General features: G+C 38.4%; 1 protein-coding gene across 1 annotated transcript in view; it reads left to right on the top strand.

The window, feature by feature from the left end:
• DGKI (diacylglycerol kinase iota) overlaps positions 1 to 17,524 on the top strand; it is a 599,484-nt gene that overhangs the window by 399,462 nt on the left and 182,498 nt on the right. The window contains 1 exon segment of the mRNA XM_043965727.1: positions 16,060 to 16,160. Within this exon segment, the coding sequence (XP_043821662.1) occupies positions 16,060 to 16,160 (101 nt within the window).

Consider the following 17,524-nt stretch of genomic DNA (forward strand, 5'->3'; position numbering starts at 1 on the left):
CCCGCAGGAGCTAACAGACTTGCAGAGAGAGATTGAACTTTCTTTGGGTGTATATATATATTTTTTGCATTTGGTAGCATTTAATGCCTGATGACTTTCAATATGTAACTGAAGAAAAGGAAAAAAAAAATCTTCAAATATCCATTCTGGTTCAACCAGATTCTTAAAATATCCTTTGATTATAGGTTGTTTAGTTGTTTTTCAGTTGTATCTGATTCTTTGTGACCCTGTTTGGGGTTTTCTTGGCAGAAATACTGGAGTGGTTTGCCATATTCTTCTCCAGTTCATTTTATGGATGAGGAAACAGAGGCAAATAGAGTTAAGTGACTTGCCCAGGGTCACATAGCTAGTAAGTGTCTGAAGCTGTATTTGAATTCAGGAAAATGAGTCTTCTTGCTTCCAGACCCAACACTCTATCCACTGTGCCATCTAGCTAGCTGCCCCTTTTGATTCTAGGTACTTAGAAAAAATTTCAATTAATTTAGTTTTTGATAGGAATGCAATCTCTTTACATATGTGGCACTAACAGGTTTTTCTTATTAACATTATTGAAGGGGTGTTAAACTCAAATAGAAACGGATCTGTGGCTTCATAATGACTTAGAAAATTCTAAATGAATATTATCTGGGCTATATTTCACTTTTGTTTTGTTAAACATTTTCCAATGACATTTTAATCAGGTTTGGCCCCATTTGGGATTTGCAGAAGGGAGTTTTGCAGCTGCTAGATCACAGTGTTCATGTCACCATAAACATAATTCAAATCTTCTGTGGCCCAGTCAGCTCCACTTTGTCCAAAATTTCTTACTAACTTCACTTTGACACCACTCTCTCTCATAAAGATGGGATTGTTTGCTGATGCTTTAGAAAGATGGAAGGTATCTGATGCAATTTCCCTCAACCCCTCTTTTCCATTCTTCAAAAATTTCCAAAGGTTTTAGCATCTTTTCCTTTTCCCCCCTCCCAGTTCTAGGGGGTGAACTGGTATTTCTCTTTGTCAAAGATAATTTTCCATTTGTATAGTTGATCTCTTCCCCTTTCCCCATCTGCTCTGAGATCCTCCATTTTCTACCCATTAGTCTTTTTCTTTTCCTCATTTTTAGCTGACCTCCTCACTGGCCTCTTCCCTTTGGCTTATAAATATTTTTGAGTTTCCTAAAAACAGTCCTTTACTTGTTCTGCCTAGGCCTTTCAGGCTATAGTCATATATCTCTCCTTTTTACTGAGAAATTTTTTGAAAGGATAGCCTTTATTTGTTATTCCTACTTCCTACTTGTCTACTATGGTTAAGTGGGTAGAACCTTGAACTCAGAGTCAAGAAGAACTGAGTTCAAATCCTGACAGTTAACTAGTAAGTTAATAAGGCCCAAGGCAAATCATTTGACCTCCCAGTCTAAATTTCCTTTTATGCAAGATGAAGTTGTTCTGTAGATCAAATGAGATAACATGGGAAGAACTCTGCAAAACTTAGAGTGCTATATGAATACTGTTGTTATTGTTCACTCCTCAAATGCCTGTAATTCAATTTTCAATCCTAGCTACTCTGATACTTTTCCCTTTCTAAGGTCACCAGTGACCCAATTTAAATACCCTAATTCAATGGCATTTCTCAATTTTCATCCTCAAACTTTGCAGCTATGTGTTCTCAGTTATTCTCTCTTGCCTCGGATTCTGTGACATTTCTCTCTTGTTCTCCTTTGGACTGTTTCACCATTACTTGGCTTTTTTTATTGCTCCATCTTGGTTCCCCTGAGATTTCATCCTTGAATCACTTTCCTCCTTGCCAATGCCGTGACTTTAATTATCCCTTCCATAGAGATGAGTCCCAGATCCATATATCTTTTTACTATGTTGTCTGTCAGTCAATACACATTTATTAAACACCTATTATGTTTCAGGTACTGTGCTAAATTCTAGACATAAAAGGAAAAAGAAAAGAAAAAAGGAAGAAAGGAGGGGGTGAAGAAAAAAGAAAGTGTGAGAGAGACAGAGAGACAGAGAGAGAAGGAAGGAAGGAAGGAAGGAAGAAAGAAAGACAGTCCTTGCCTTCAAGAAGTTTATGGTCTAATGAGGGAAAACAACACACAGAAAAAACCTGAAAAGGTGGGGGTGAAGAGAAAGGAGGGCAGGGAGGAAGGCACCCATCATAGGAACATGTTGGAGAAGTCTGAAGGAGTGGAACCACATAGAAAATAAAGAGATGGCTGGCCTGGGCACCTTCCTTACATTGAGATTTTGAGATAAACTTGATACAATTAGAAATCAGAAACAGTGTTGTTGATGTTTAGTCATTTTCATTTGTGTTTGATTCTTAGTGAACCCATTTAGGGTTTTCTCCATGAAGATACTGGAGTGGTTTGCCATTTCCTTCTCCCACTCACTTTACAGATGGGGTAAACAAAGTTAAGTGATTTGCCCAGGAACACACAGCTAGTAAGTGTCTGAGGCCAGATATGAACTTAGAAAGATGAGTGTTCCTGACTCCAGGCCTGACACACTACCCACTGTGCCATCCAGCTTCCCATAGACCTAGTGTTAGCTCTCATCTTTGTGTTCCCAGTGCATGCACATAGTATATTATTAATGAATTTTTTTGAATTGAAATAATTTTAATTCCACAATCTTGGCCACAATTATTCTGATAGTTTTCAAAATTTGTATTAGTGGTCACATTGGCAGTAAGCAAGGCAGTTTAAATGTGTCAGATCAAACCCATTATCATTAGTGTAAATCTATCACCATTACTAAAAAAAGTAATTCAGAGTGTATGTGTTATTGATATGGGGTTAACATTGTTATATTTATTTGTACCAGATTGCTATGCCCAGAGACACACTTACTATAATGAGGCTGAAAGGCTGCTTCAAACAGTATGACCTTTGTCTAAAGGAAACATTTCCAACAGCTCCTATTTTTTTTCAGTTTAATAGCTAGAGTAATAAAGTAGCTGCTTAAATGTTTAGTGAAATGAGAATGTTATAAGGTCTATTTAATATAAAAATGCTTTAAAATGTGTGCTTAGACTTTCTTTGTAGAACTGGAAACAATGAGTTCAGGTTAAAAGGTATCAGAGTTCAGTTCAATGAAAGACTGGATTTTAAAAGTAAGTAGAGGGGGCAGCTAGGTGGCACTGTAGATAAAGCACTAGCCCTGGATTCAGGAGGACCTGAGTTCAAAGCTGGTCTCAGACACTTGACACTTACTAGCTGTGTGACCCTGGGCAAGTCACTTAGCCCTCATTGCCCCCCCCCCCACCCAAAGTAAGTAAAAGTAAGTAGAGATTTTCAACAATGAGATGAACTGTCTTGTTAAGTAGTGAGTTCCCTATCCTGGAAAATATTTGAGCCAGAGACTGTATGATTGCTTGGGGGGGATGGGGGAGGGAGAAGATGGGGTACAGAGGATTTCTTTCACTGGTGGAAAGTTGAAGATGGCCATTATGATTCATTGATATTCATTCATACTTATAGGAATTATGTTGAAGAATTAATAGGATACAGCTCGCACATTGATCAAAGCTGAATATAGTGTGAAGTGAATGTGACAATTTTTAATTATTTTTTTAAAAATCGTGAATTAGGAGCCAAAGTTTCTCCATCCCCTAGTGGTATTACATTTATGGGAATTATCATAGAAATCAATGGGGAAATCTGATTAGTATAGAATGATGTATTTCCCCCACTTTACATAATGAATATATTTCAGAAAATATTTTAAAGTTAATTTCTGTAAAGCAAATCAGTGAACAAACCTTTATTAAACACCTGTTATGTGCCAAGCACTATGATAACCACTGGGAATGCTAAGAAAAATGAAAAGCTGATCCCTGCCCTCAAGGAGCTCACAGTCTAATAAGGAAGAAAATTACTATCTACAAAAAGATATATTCAGGATAAATTGGAAATAATTTGCAGAGGAATGGAACTAACCTTAATGGAGTTCAAAAAAAGATTTATAGTAAAGGTAGGATTTTAAATGGAACTTGAAGGAAGCCAGGGAAGTCAAAACAAAGGGAATGAAGATTGCATATTTGTCCGGATTGCAATTGGATGCACGATCCATTAGTCCAATGGCATATATATCTTGGACAATGCACTGGACCCATACCTGAATCAAGATAATAAGCTGAAAAACTGTGCAAAGCTCTCAGTGATCAAGATGTTTACCGTGGCAAAACTCCTGAGCACTAGTTATATCCTAGCAGGACTGTATGTCTGGGAATCATTGGAAACTTTCAAACACTCTGGTTATGCAGAGCCTTGAATGGCAGACAAAAGACTTTTTACTTTATTGTTAGGTAGAGAGTGAAAGTTTTAGAACAGAAAAATGGACTGGAGGATCCCTAGAGGGGCTTCAGTAAATGATTTCTAAGAGCACCTAAGTTCACATTTTGGTTCTTATCCTTGATTACCTGTGTGACCTTGGGTAAATGACTCTACCTGTTTGGTCCACATTTTCCCCATCTATAAAATGAGATGATTGGAGTTGGCTGAAGGCCTCCTAGCACCAGCACCTTTATATTCCACATGGCAGAGATTCACTTAATTTCTTTGAACTTCTTTGTAACCTAAACCTCTTATGTCACAATTTCTTAGCAATTTCATTTCAAATGAAATGAAGGCTTTTAAGTGAGATGGAATGGCTTAATGGCAAGAGTTATACCATGGACTGGGATCAGAAAATCTTGTTTTCCATCCCACCTGAAAAATTAGATAAGTCAGTCTAGGCTCTCTGAAGCCCCGTTTCCTTATCTGCCAAATGGAGAATGATAAAACCTGCCTTCCCTATCTCCCAGGGTTGTTACAAGGATTAAATGAAATTATGTATATGAACATTTTATAAAAAAGCGCTCTTCAAAAGGTAAATTTCTTCCTCACTGTGGTTCTACTCTTCCCTGTAATATTTTTCACTGCCACCAGATGGTGGTAGGAAAACATGCCTGAAAGGCATATGCCAGGTGAGTACTTGGTCAATTAAATCACATTTAAAAAGTAACATCTGTGGAAACTTGATTATTAAATAAAGCAAATCAGCAGTTCGAGAGATGACACCTACAGAAGAAAAGCAAATGAAGAATTCAGCCTTAATTTGGTATTTCTCTATTTTAGCCTGTGAAACAGTCTAAACTCTCAGCCTTATTCTCAAACAGCGCAACCAGGCCTTTCTCTCTATTTGTCCTAAAAATTGCCTTCACCACAGTTCATTTCCTTTCACAGAAATCCTATTTTGTATATGTTGTCTCATAGTATTCTCCCTCTGAGTCAATCTCAAAGAGAGGATTTTGATTATTCCTCTAAACTAGAAATAGTTTTGTGTTCTATTATTTCCCTCAGGGAAGGATCTGGAGTTAACCCCTTCCCTCTCTTGAGTTGTTAACAAAAATAACATATGCTAACTATTTTCACAGGTTCACACTTATGAATGAGATAAGGCAGTAGGACAAATGATCTCTTTTACATTGCCTGGCATCTAGCATAATGCTCCTTGTATGTCAGCTCTAAGTAAATATATGTTCGTAGAATTATCATTTGAGAATTAAAATGGATCCCAGAGCCATCTAGTAAAAACTCCATCTCATTTCTGAGGCCTGAAGCCCAGAGAGGTTAAGCAGTTTGACAAAGATAATATAAGTAGTAACTGTCTCAATGTCCAAAGTAGGATTTGAACTGAGTTCCTCTGACTCAAGGCAACTACATTTTCCCACAATGAATGTTTGATTGAATAAGATAATGTCAGCCATAGTTTGGTTAATGATTTTACACCTAAACATTCAATACCACTATGGGTGGAGTAGATGACCTTTGAGGTCTCTTCTGCTTCTGAGTTTCTTTGATTCTGGCTTCATCACTTATGGGACCAAGACTTGTTCTCATCTTATGCCTCATATGACAGGATTCTCTACAGGTTTTGTAGCTGTAACACATCACATAAAGCACCACCCAAATGGAGATTGTAAGATCACTGTAAGCCAGGACTGTTGTGTTTATTTTCTCTCAGTGAAAAACATAGAAGATTAAGGCATATAGAACACAGTCTATGGAGGCAGGGAAGGAATAGTTTCGAGGTAGAGGAGAATCAGGATAATATAATGTCAAGGAAGTGAAAGGAAAGTTCTAAGAAAAAAGGAATGATTGAGTGTTATTAAACACTCAAGGGGTCAAAAGGGTGAATACTTAGACAAAGTTCATTTGATTTGTCAGTTAGGAGGTAATTGGTAGCCTTCATGAGTATAGTATCAGCAATAGCCTCAAACAGAATTCTGTGGGTGTTTACTCCAAGCACGTGAAGACTTCCCTTGGCCGAATGGGCAGATGAGAAAACTTTGTCCCAATGGCCACCAAGGTGGCTGAAGTAGGTATTGTGGAGAGCTTAGAACTTAGTCAGATGTCAAAAAGGCCAAGGTCATCCATTGCAGCCCAGGCTGTTACAAGTCATCCTAACTTTTGTTTTGCCACTGGACTTCAATGACTAGAAGAGAGAGTGAGGCTGATGACTGTGCAACTCTGCTTCAGTTAAATCCAGTTCACCCAAGAGTCGAGATATCACCCTGTGATGTTATTGGTTCTCTTAAAAAATGAAGGATAAACAACAACATAGCAACATCAGCAACAGAGGTAAAAGCCAGTTTTTAGGGGGAAGGAACGGGTGGTAATTAAATAGAAGAGGTGGTTATAGAATACTAGTTTTAGAATTTTAGAAGTAAAAGTAGAGAGATCTACAGGACAGTAGCCAGGGTATGATTAAGAAGACTTTTCATGAGATGGGAAACTTATGCTTGGTTGAGAGTAAAGGGAACGGTGGAGGAGGTAGAAAGAAGAGGAGAAGGAAGGAATGGAGGCAGAGAGAGGCAAGAGGAGGAGGAAGAGGAAAAGAGAGGTCAAAGATGACGCCCACATTTTGAGCCAGGATGACTGGGATGATGAAACACCATTAACAGAAATAGGGAATTTAGTGGGAAGATGATGAGTTCAATTTGGACATGTTGACAATCCAGTGGATTATCAAGGTGATGTTGTTCTGTAAGTAGTTGGAAATTTGCAGTAGGACAAGATCATAGCATTTAGAGCTTGAGGGAAACTTATAGACTAATTGACCCACTTTACAGAGGACAGAATTGAGATGCACAGAAGAGAAATGATTTGCCCATTGTCATACAGCAAGTCACAGTTGAGATTCATATCTAGATTGTCAAACTCCAAATGGAGTGCTGAGGGGAAAGGCTGAGACTAGATAAATAGGTATGGGAGAGGTAAAAAGAGGAGATAAGGCATAAAATGACAATAAGCAAAAGTTTATGTATATGAGTAAATTCCACATAATACTGCGGGAAAAGCTAATAGAGTGGTTGGCCAGGGAAGACTATGGGTGAGCAATGTTGGCACTGAGCTGCATGGTACAGAGGATTTGGAGGGAGGTACCCATGAATGGCAAATATGAATGTTGGGGGCAAGAAAAACAGTAGGTTTAGAGGTAGATGGACTTCACCCAAGAAGGTTGAATGAGAAACTTGGGGTTTAGCCAAGATTCAACCACATGCATATGAAGGCCCAACTTACTTGGTCAAATTATAAATTGGGGTATAGATTGGCTGCTCTTTCTATAGCTCCCCTCATTGGGAATTCAGTAAGGGGATATAGGAGGAAATCACCCAGCCTTAGCTTCTGGGATCTAATCAGTCTAGGAATAGCTTGTGCTAGATGTCAGAGTAGCTGTAAATCCACTTTTATTCCACAAATTTTTAATCTCTTCTCTGCTCTACTAACTGCCCTGGTAAAAATTTAATTTCAGAAAACTCTATTGTCTCCTCCTGACTTGGCAATGCTATTGCTCAGACTCCAAGAAGAAACAGCTTTGTCCTTCATCCTTAGCGCTCAGCCAGCCAGCAATTGTTCTGACACTAACACACTTTGACATAAAGGGACAGAATTAAATTACGTGGGTTTCATTTCTTCTGGGCACATCTTCTTCCTCCCATCTTCTCTTTATCAGTTGTCCTTTTATTACTTAGCCTGTAAAATGGTACATAGGGTGATCTGGCTTTGAGGAGAGAACCATGATGCCAGCTGAGACAGAAAACTGTTCTCTGAGGGAAACTCCCTGTTATAAAAGTAGTGTTCTGGGGAATAGGGTTTAAGTGTGGCCTTTGCCATTCAGTAGATGTAGATATGTTTGCCTCTCTGGGGCTGTTTCCTCATCTGTAAAATGGGAGAGTTATAAGACTGAGTTCACATTCTTGTTTGATTTTATATTACTCCCTTTCACACCCTCTTATGTAGCCTACATCAGAGGTATCAAAAACTCCTGAGTGGGCTCAAAGCAGAATAAAATACAATTGGGAAGTGTTTAACAAAACAAATTAAAAATATAACATAGATAATGTTAATTTGTGGCTTTCTAAATCAATATGCAAAGAAAGGTAGGTGGCACAGTGGATTGAGTGCTGGGCCTGGAGTCAGGAAGACTGGTCTTCCTGAATTCAAATCTGGCTTCAGACACTTGCTGGGTGACCCTGGGAAAGTCACTTAACCCTATTTGCCTCAGTTTCCTCATCTGTAAAATGAGCTGGAGAAGGAAATGGCAAACCATTTCAATATCTTTGTCAAAAAAAAGCCTACAAATGCAGTCACAAAGATTGGACATGACTGAAAAATGACTGAATAATAACAACAAATCAATATGTAGTCCATATTTGAGTTTACTACTATTGGCATATACCACTGTGCAGTTGAGGCAGGTAGGTGGCACAACACTGAGCCTGGAGTCAGGAGGACCTGAATTCAAATTTGGACTGGGACCTTTACTAGCAGGGTAACTGTGGGCAAGTCACTTAACTAATCCCTAAGTTTTCCTCAGTTTCCTCAATTATAAAATGAGGATAATAATAGCACCTATTTCCCAAGATTGTTGTGAGAATCTAATGAGATAATATTTGTAAAGTGCATAGTTCAGTGCTTGGCACATAGTAGGCACTTAATGAATGCCTGTATCTTCCCCTTTCTACTTTTTTCCCCTGTATGTGACATTTTATCTTTCACCTCTGTACCTCTGCAAGGCTGTCTTCCATTCTTTCAGTGTACCCCCTTCTCATCTCCACCTAATTAGGATCTCTGTGTCCTTTCAAGGCATTTTCTCCTCTCCCTCCTCCCCAGCAACTCTGTATTTTACTTTCATATAATATGTTGTTTCCACCAGTAGAATGTATTCTTAAGGATAGAGATTTTCCTTCTTATTAGTGCCTACCACAGTGCCTTGTGCATGTAGATACTTAAGAATTGATTGATGAATGGATGAATGAATGAATGAATGACAAACATATGGTTAGGAGAGCACTGAGTTTAGATTCAGAAGAGCTGGATTCATATTTTAGCACTATCTGTATGACCTTGGGCTAATTACTTTACCTCCCTAGGGCTCATTTTCCTCATCTGTAAAATTTGGGAGTTGGACTAGATGTGTAAGGGCCCTTACTACTCAATCCTCTCATCCTGTGATGACCTGCCTTAATTTCCAGCTCTTAATTTCTGTGATTCTATGACTTAACTGGTATTGCTAGCCCAGTTGATTCTCAAATTAACCCAGGTCATTTACTTTGTGCTAATAACCAGTAGGTTATCCTAGGTATCATCTGAAAATGTTAGACATTCACAGAAATGTAGCTAGTAGATTTTAAATGGAGGAGGAGAATAGTGCCCTTTCTCATAAATATTCAGTCAAAAGAGGATACCCTTTGCCAACAAGCTCTGTGATAAAACCCAGTTTTCCAGTTCCTCTAGGTTCTTTGTTACTTATCCCTAATTTGCTGCTTATGAGGCAAGAAACTGGAAGAAAGTAAGGTGGTTGGAATCAAAATGGACAAGTGATTAGAAGCAGGCAGTCATAAAGTGAAATCTGGATATGAAGTTTGCATCCTGGGAGCCAGGCAAATATCGACATTAGAAACAACAGCAATGAAAAGCATACAAGAGGCTGTTCCATCTTCCCCTCTCTCCCTCATCCTCTTTTCTTTCTGTCTTTTGCTTTATTGAGTGTTATATTTATGCCAGCTTCCAGAATCCCATCCTCTTGCAGAATGTTCCAGAAAGTATGGTCAAACAAAATAAGTGGAATAAAACATTAATAGACCATGTTTGAAAGTCCATGTCTCTTTCTGAGCACATGGATCACCACCCAGAGATGTCATGTAACAGAGGTAGCATATTATTCAGATCTGAATCAACCTGCTGGAGAGCAGTTTCTGGGTCAATCAACAATATTAGCTCCCATCCTTGCTGAATAGCTCATTGCTTTCCTGCCCTGTTGTATGTTACAATGAACTTACTATGCATGTGATCTTGGGCAACTAATTTCTCCATGCTGGACCTTAGCTTACTCATCTGTAAAATGAAAGGGGTCTGACAAGGAACCTGTGATATCTTATGATTCCTGCACTAGTCATGAAAGGAGCAGTACTGTTGTGCAGTAACAGCCTCACATCCCCTTCAGCTACCACAACCACACAAACATTAGGGAGAATGCAGTCTGTTGCTGAATCCAGCAGTCAGCACTTAGCATTTGATAAGTGCCTAATGGGTGTGGATACTGTACTAGTTACTGGGATTATAAATACAAAAATGAGATAGTTCTGCTCCCTAGGGAGCTTATATTCCATTGGGAGAGAGAACATCTACATATATGAAAATATATCAACTATGTACACAAAATATATAATACGATTATATTATAGATCATAATACAGAATATGTATAACATAATACACACAAAATATGTAAACACACATGTATACATATGTGTATATGTACCTATATTGTGTCTAAAAATATAATGTAAACACAGTAATTTTGAATTGTTGTTGACATACTCCATGTTGAAATTACCTCATAAATGACTAGAGCTATAACCAGGAATTTTTGTACCTAGGACAAGTATTACATATCATATCTGGAGTGAGAAGCATGGAGTATGCCCTCAGCTAGGGAACATGGGGTGGGGAAGCTCTCTTCAGCCCATCAATCTGGAAGCTTCCTATTTAAATTAATTAATTATTCTCACTAACCAGATGCTAAGATCATTTGTTTCTAAGATTCCAGAAGACTTCAAATGCTGGTAGTGTTCTCTAAATCTGGTATTCCTGAGCAAAATCCCACCCTCGGTATAGCCTTGCATAAATAGCTGAAATAGTTCATACCTTTCCAGTCTAATGACAAAGTGCCTCCAGGTTGTACTTTAACTAGCTTATTTTTTATGGTTCATTTTTTCGCCCTGCTTCCCATGAGGTAATAGGATATGTCTATGAAGATGGAGCTAAAAGATTTGATCAGCTCAGGTAGAAATATTAGCTAATTTTCTGTCTTTGTAAAACCACTGGGGGATGAGATGAAGGAGGCGACCAGACTTTTTTTAATATCTCAGGAATTGTTATTTTGTGTTAACATCCTGTGGTTACTTTGCTGATCACTCAGATTCCTTATTGCCTACCTACACTCTGTCCTCCTTTATCCCATCCATCTTCTTTCTCCTACCTATTCACTCCATTAGCTCCAGGTCCCTCCTTTACCCACCTACCTGTTTGTACCTCCATTTCCCCATCCCCCTACCTCTCAGCTCACTGATCTTTGGAATGTGCATCTGGATGCATGTTTTGGTTTCAGGGGTTGCATTATCAGGGGCATCAGTCTGAACGTAGTGATCTTGTGTGTGTGCACTCGGGTGCACAAACATGCCTGTGGGATAGAGGAATGCTTTACTTCTATCAGGTAGTCTAAAACTCGAGAATGAGAAAAACATATCTCTCTCTATCCAGAGATGTACAATTCTCTGAAGCATTTCTCTTTTAAAGAGGAACCTACCTGGAAAGGAATTTTAAAGTGTTCATTTTTTGTTTGTGGGAGGCAAGGAGGGAATTAGAAAATAATGACACTTTACATTTCTAATACAGTACCCTCTACCGTCCTCAAACAATTCTGGTTTTTTCTTCCACAAATCATTTATTGGGTAAAAGTCACCGATCCAATGAAGTGTCAGCATAATTTTTTGTGTGTGTATTAGCAATAAACTAGAAACATCATATGTGGTTCCTCTGTTCTGGGGAATGGCTGAACAAACTGGAGTGTGTGAATGGAATGGAATATTATTGCAATGTTAGAAATAATATATAATAGTCCTCTAGAAAAGCTTCTTCCCAGGATCTTTAGTGATTTGCCTCCTCACAAGGCAGCCCATCCAAGCCTTGACAGAAGGACTGTTATAAATGAATATGAAGGGGGCAGCTACCTAAGTGGGGCAGTGGCCCTGGATTCAGGATAACCTGAGTTCAAATCTGACCTCAGACACTTAAAACTTACTAGCTGTGTGACCCTGGGCAAGTCACCCAATTGCCTCACCAAAAGGAAAATAAATAAATAAATAAACAAACAAATGAATAAATAAATAAGCAGAATTCAGAGAATTATCAAGGATTTATATGAACTGATACAGAGTAAAATAGAACAAGAAAACATATACACTGACTACAACAATGTAAAGGGAAAGAATAAAAATAATGAAATTAAATACTACATAATTATAGTCACCAAGAAGATAAGCCCTATTGAAGAATTGAAGAAATAATTCTTTGCTATCTTTATTGTACTGGTGGGAGATCGTGGACATGTAATATCGTCCATATTGGTTATACTCTCCCCCCTTCTCCATCTTGAATCTTTGATGAACCAGTTTAACTCTACACTTTTCTTGACCCTTGAGTCCCTTCCCCTCATACTTTCACTAGTTTTTCCCTGCCAAGTTCCAATCTTTGATTATTTCCTTCATTTACTAAATTCATGTGTTGCTGGACAAAGCCAGAGGAAAGACAGGAAACTGTGTATACTTGGCCCATTACAATTTTATGTCCCATAATCCCAAGTGGGCATTGCAGCAAGGCAATTCTTTTACATCTTCCTTATCAGTTCACTATTCCATTCACTATGAAAGCTTCTTCAAAACTTTTCATCCCTCCTCAAATTTCCTTCTTCCCCCATCTTCTCAGCTGAAAACCTTGCTTCATATTTAAGTGCTAAAGTCAAGCCATTCACCAATGGCTTCCTCTTCTTTCTTATACAATGCAGATGCTGTCTGCCATTTCCCCTCCTTCATGCTTGTTTTACATGAAGAAGTAGCTCTTCTTATCAAGGCAGCCCCCTCTATATGCAAAAGTGATCCCGTTTATCTTTCATCCTAGATTGTTCCCTTTATCATTTCTGTTCTCTCATGGATCCTCAATCTCTCTCCCTATCAATTAAGTCCTTTCCTACTGCCTAGCAAACATACCCATGTAAGGGCCTAAAATTCTAGCTGTGATGTCTAAAATCTAATGAGTGATCACCTTAAAATAGAAAATGTATAGCACCAATCTTTGGGCATAGTATTTATTAAAGTATATTAGGGGTTAGTAAAGAGAAACACATGAATAAAGTATCCCTATTCTTTCTGTACCTGCTGCCTCTGCTGCCAAGCCCAAGTCTGGACACCAAAGGGCCGAGATCCTCCCCCTTCTCCCAGAAGCCCCCTGTCAAACAGGAAGCTGGGCCGTCCTCGAACACAGCTCCAAGCTAAATTGGCTGGTAACTTTGATTAACACAACTAACAGGTGGTAACTTCTAGACACTAAGTCACACATGGATGCCAAGTCACATGAGAAAATTTCTCCTCATGGCAGAGCTTCCCTGCAATATCTTTCTCAGCATGTTGGTAGTGCTCTAATTCTCATACCCACATCTCCCCCATCCTCAAAAACCCTCACTTGATCCATCCATCTCCTCCTGCTATCTTCTGTTCTTTTTCTTCCTTTTCATGACTTAACTAGAGAAAACTATCTATAATTAGTGCTTCAGCTTCCTTTCTTCACACTCTCAATGCTGCTTGTAACCTCATCACTCACCTGAAAATTTTCTCTTCAAAATTAGTAATATTCTCTTGATTGCCAAATCTAATGCCCTTCTCTCAATCCTCATCCTTTATGACCTCTTTATAACCTTCACCACTATCAATCACCTCCTCCTTGAAACTCCTTTCTCTCTAGAATTTTGCAGCACTGTTTTCTTCTGGCTCTCCTCCTGCCTATATGATTACTTCTTCTCAATTTCCTTTGCTGGATTTGCTACAGGTTATGCTTTTCCCCCCAAAGGTGAGAATCCAAGAGGGGCCCTCAGGGTTCTCTCATGGGCTCCTTTTCCCCCTCTCATTTCACTTGGTGATCTCATAAGCTCTCATGGATTCAAATTATCAGCTTTATTGGGATGATGCTCATGATCCAGCCCTCACACCCTGCCTGGCATGAGACCTCTGGCCTCTCATCTCCAGCTGCCTATTGGACATCTTCTATTCAATATGTTAAAAATTGAATTTATCATCTTCCCTCCCTGTGCCCTCAAGCCCTCTACTCTTTCCAACTTCTCTATTAATGTCAAAGGTACCATGATCTTCCTATATCCTTCAAGACAGCCAGTTTCTAAACCCAAGGTGAACTAGTTTTTTAATTTCACATATTTAATATTTGTTGTCCTTTGCATGTGACACTCCAATATCTGACTCCATGGAGGCTATCTCCTATGCCGGGGAATGATTTCGCTTCTGGTCTCTGTTCCTTGACTTCCCTAGCTTTCTTAAAGTCTCAGCTCAAATCTGACCTTTTCCTGATCCTCTTTAATGCTAGTGCATTCCCTCTGTAATTATCTCTAATTTAGCCAGTGTGTCTGGTTTGTACATACTTGTTTGCATTTTGTCTTCTGCTTTGGACTCAAACCCTGAAAGTAGGGACTGATTTTCAACTTTATTTGTTGTTATTACCAGCACTTTAGCATAATGTCTGGAACTTGTAGACACTAAAAAAATAATTGTTGACTGACTGATACTGGTCATAGTTAATTAATGTGCTGCTTGGTTTTACTGAATTGCTTTTTTTTTCTTTTAAAAACTTATTATTATTATTATTATTGGTGAGGCAATTAGGGTTAAGTGAATTGCCCAGGATCACACAGCTAGTAAGTGTCAAGTGTCTGAGACCAGATTTGAACTTGGGTCCTCCTGAATCCAGGGCTGGTGCTCTATCCACTGTGCCACCTAGCTGCCTCCTTTTAAAAACTTATTACAGGGGTAGCTTGATGGGGAGCTATATTTGGAAAAAAGGTAGTAGAACACACAAAAAAATGAGTAAATTATTTTTAGAGAAATATCATTATAAGTGTAATTCCTGGGCCAGTAGAAAAATATAAGAATAGATAATACATAGATTTACAGTGTTAGTCATGAAACCTAAGTTATATCTTTCATCGATACCATGATGTGATAATTATTTTGGAGATGAAGTCTAGAAAAATCTGTGAAGTCTGAGTCTAGATATATTGTGATGAATTGGATATTACAGAAAGTATAGTAACCCCTCATTTAACATACCTCCTTGGGGATCCAAGTAAATTTTACAGATAATTAACATACATGCCCATAATGACCAAAACTTTTTTTAAAACTATGTTGTGTGATCTTTTGAACTTGTATTAGTATATACTTTCTCAAACAGAATATTGTCAACATAATCTAATGTTTTCTTTGTGTCTCAAGATTATTATATTTTTGGGAGCTAGTGATTTTGGTCTGGTCAGCTGAAGACTGTACTATGGGAGTTCTTACATCTTTTTTTTTTGTAGGTTATTCTTTCTCTCTCTCCTCCTTCATTGTTCTGCTGTCAACTGTGGTCTCTTGCCACAGTAGGTTGTCAGAACAGGTAACACTGTTAGAATTATATGAAAAGCCAGAGAAAATAGGCTCCAACTTCATTTTGGTTGATCAGAAATCTTTTAGCTATACTTTCTCATTATCAGCTATGTCCCAGATACCTGTGGTTTCTAGATAAGTAACCCCTACCCCATCCTACTCCAGATAAGTGAAATGTTATAACAAATTATAATTATTGCAAAAACTTTCTCCCCAGTCGGTGAGAGAAAACTAATATGGATACTCAAGGCCCATGGACCCCCAGTTCCAAATAAACATTTATTTCTATCTAATTTCCTTTCTTGTTTTGCAGTCCCCATTCTGTCCCAGACCGCCTGCGGATCCGAGTGAACAGAATTAGTTTACAAGACTATGAAGGCTTGCACTATGACAAAGAAAAGCTCCGGGAAGCTTGTAAGTTAAGAGTATGTCATTAAGTTTCAATTCAACTGACTTAAACTTTCTTCATCCTCCTTCATTTTGTGGCTAGGTTCATTATTCCTTGTATACCAAAATTTTAACAGTGAGTGAACAAAGGAACAGTAACATGGGTTCTGAATAGGCACACAGACACAGATACACACATATGTGTATATATACATAGCCATATGTATATGTGTATCTGTATGTATACACACATATATGTGTGTAAATATTTAAAGGAAACTAGAGAGGGAAATCATCAGGATAAAAATCAATTTTCCATAGACATGACAGCAGGATCTGTTGGTTTAATTACAGCTTTAGCCTCTCTTATGTTCTTTCAGTGAGAAAAACAAATGCTTGATTATAATATAAAACATAGCAAGATACAAGAAGACCTAGGTATAGTACAAGGCTATGTGTTCACTCCTGAATACTCTCCCCTGCCACAACCTACTTCCCCATCCTCATCCTATGTCTTCAGCCCTGATGTCTGCAGATACTGTTATTTACAATATGATCTAATAATCATGAACTGTCCTCATCCAGTTATTGGAAGTGAAACTGTACATGATATGGACTCTTCAATACTTCTTTTAATTAAGCCACCTTGGAGAGGATCTAAAACATGCCCAGCTTGTCTTGAATTCTGTGCTCCAGTGAGATTCATTATGCTGAAGTTACAGTCTATTGGGGTAGCATAATTGATTCTATGTGCCATTTATTTGTCAGATTTTCAGTTGAGTCAAATTTGCCTTTGGTGGACAGGACTGACTAAGGAGATTAGAACTAGTACTTAAACTAATTTGTACTCCTTCTGGGATCACTTCCCTCAACCTATACTTGGACTCAAGGGTGATGGTTCTCACAGGGTCAGTTGCCTCCTTTTTTTCTCAGTCTTCTACAGGTAATGATAAGGGATTGTTGTTTTTAACACAGCAATTGCTGAGACCCCTACCAGTGTGTTTCCAATTATCAACCAACCAGATGAAATCTATTCTCATTTACAAAAGGAATTTAGTGAGCAGATATAACAAGAATAATTGGTGCAAAAAAATCTCTTCCCTAAAGACTGGAGTCTCATTTCCTACAAATAAACATGGTTCCTTAAGAAAAATGGGCTCAAACATAAAATATAATGGTAGAGAAGTCCAAGTATAGGGAAAACTTGTGACAAAGGGATACCTTAAAAGTCTTGACACTGGAAGTCATTTCCTCCTTTTGTGTGCTCTTCATTAAGTACCATTGAGATAGTTGTTCTTTGCTGTGCTCTGAACTTTGGTGCCTTCTAGGGTCCATAAATAGCATTTCTTTCTGCTATAAGAGATCTTGCTGCCTATGCCTATTGTTGTCCT

Source organism: Dromiciops gliroides, chromosome 5 (genome assembly GCF_019393635.1).
Source record: "Dromiciops gliroides isolate mDroGli1 chromosome 5, mDroGli1.pri, whole genome shotgun sequence".
Classification (NCBI taxonomy): domain Eukaryota; kingdom Metazoa; phylum Chordata; class Mammalia; order Microbiotheria; family Microbiotheriidae; genus Dromiciops; species Dromiciops gliroides.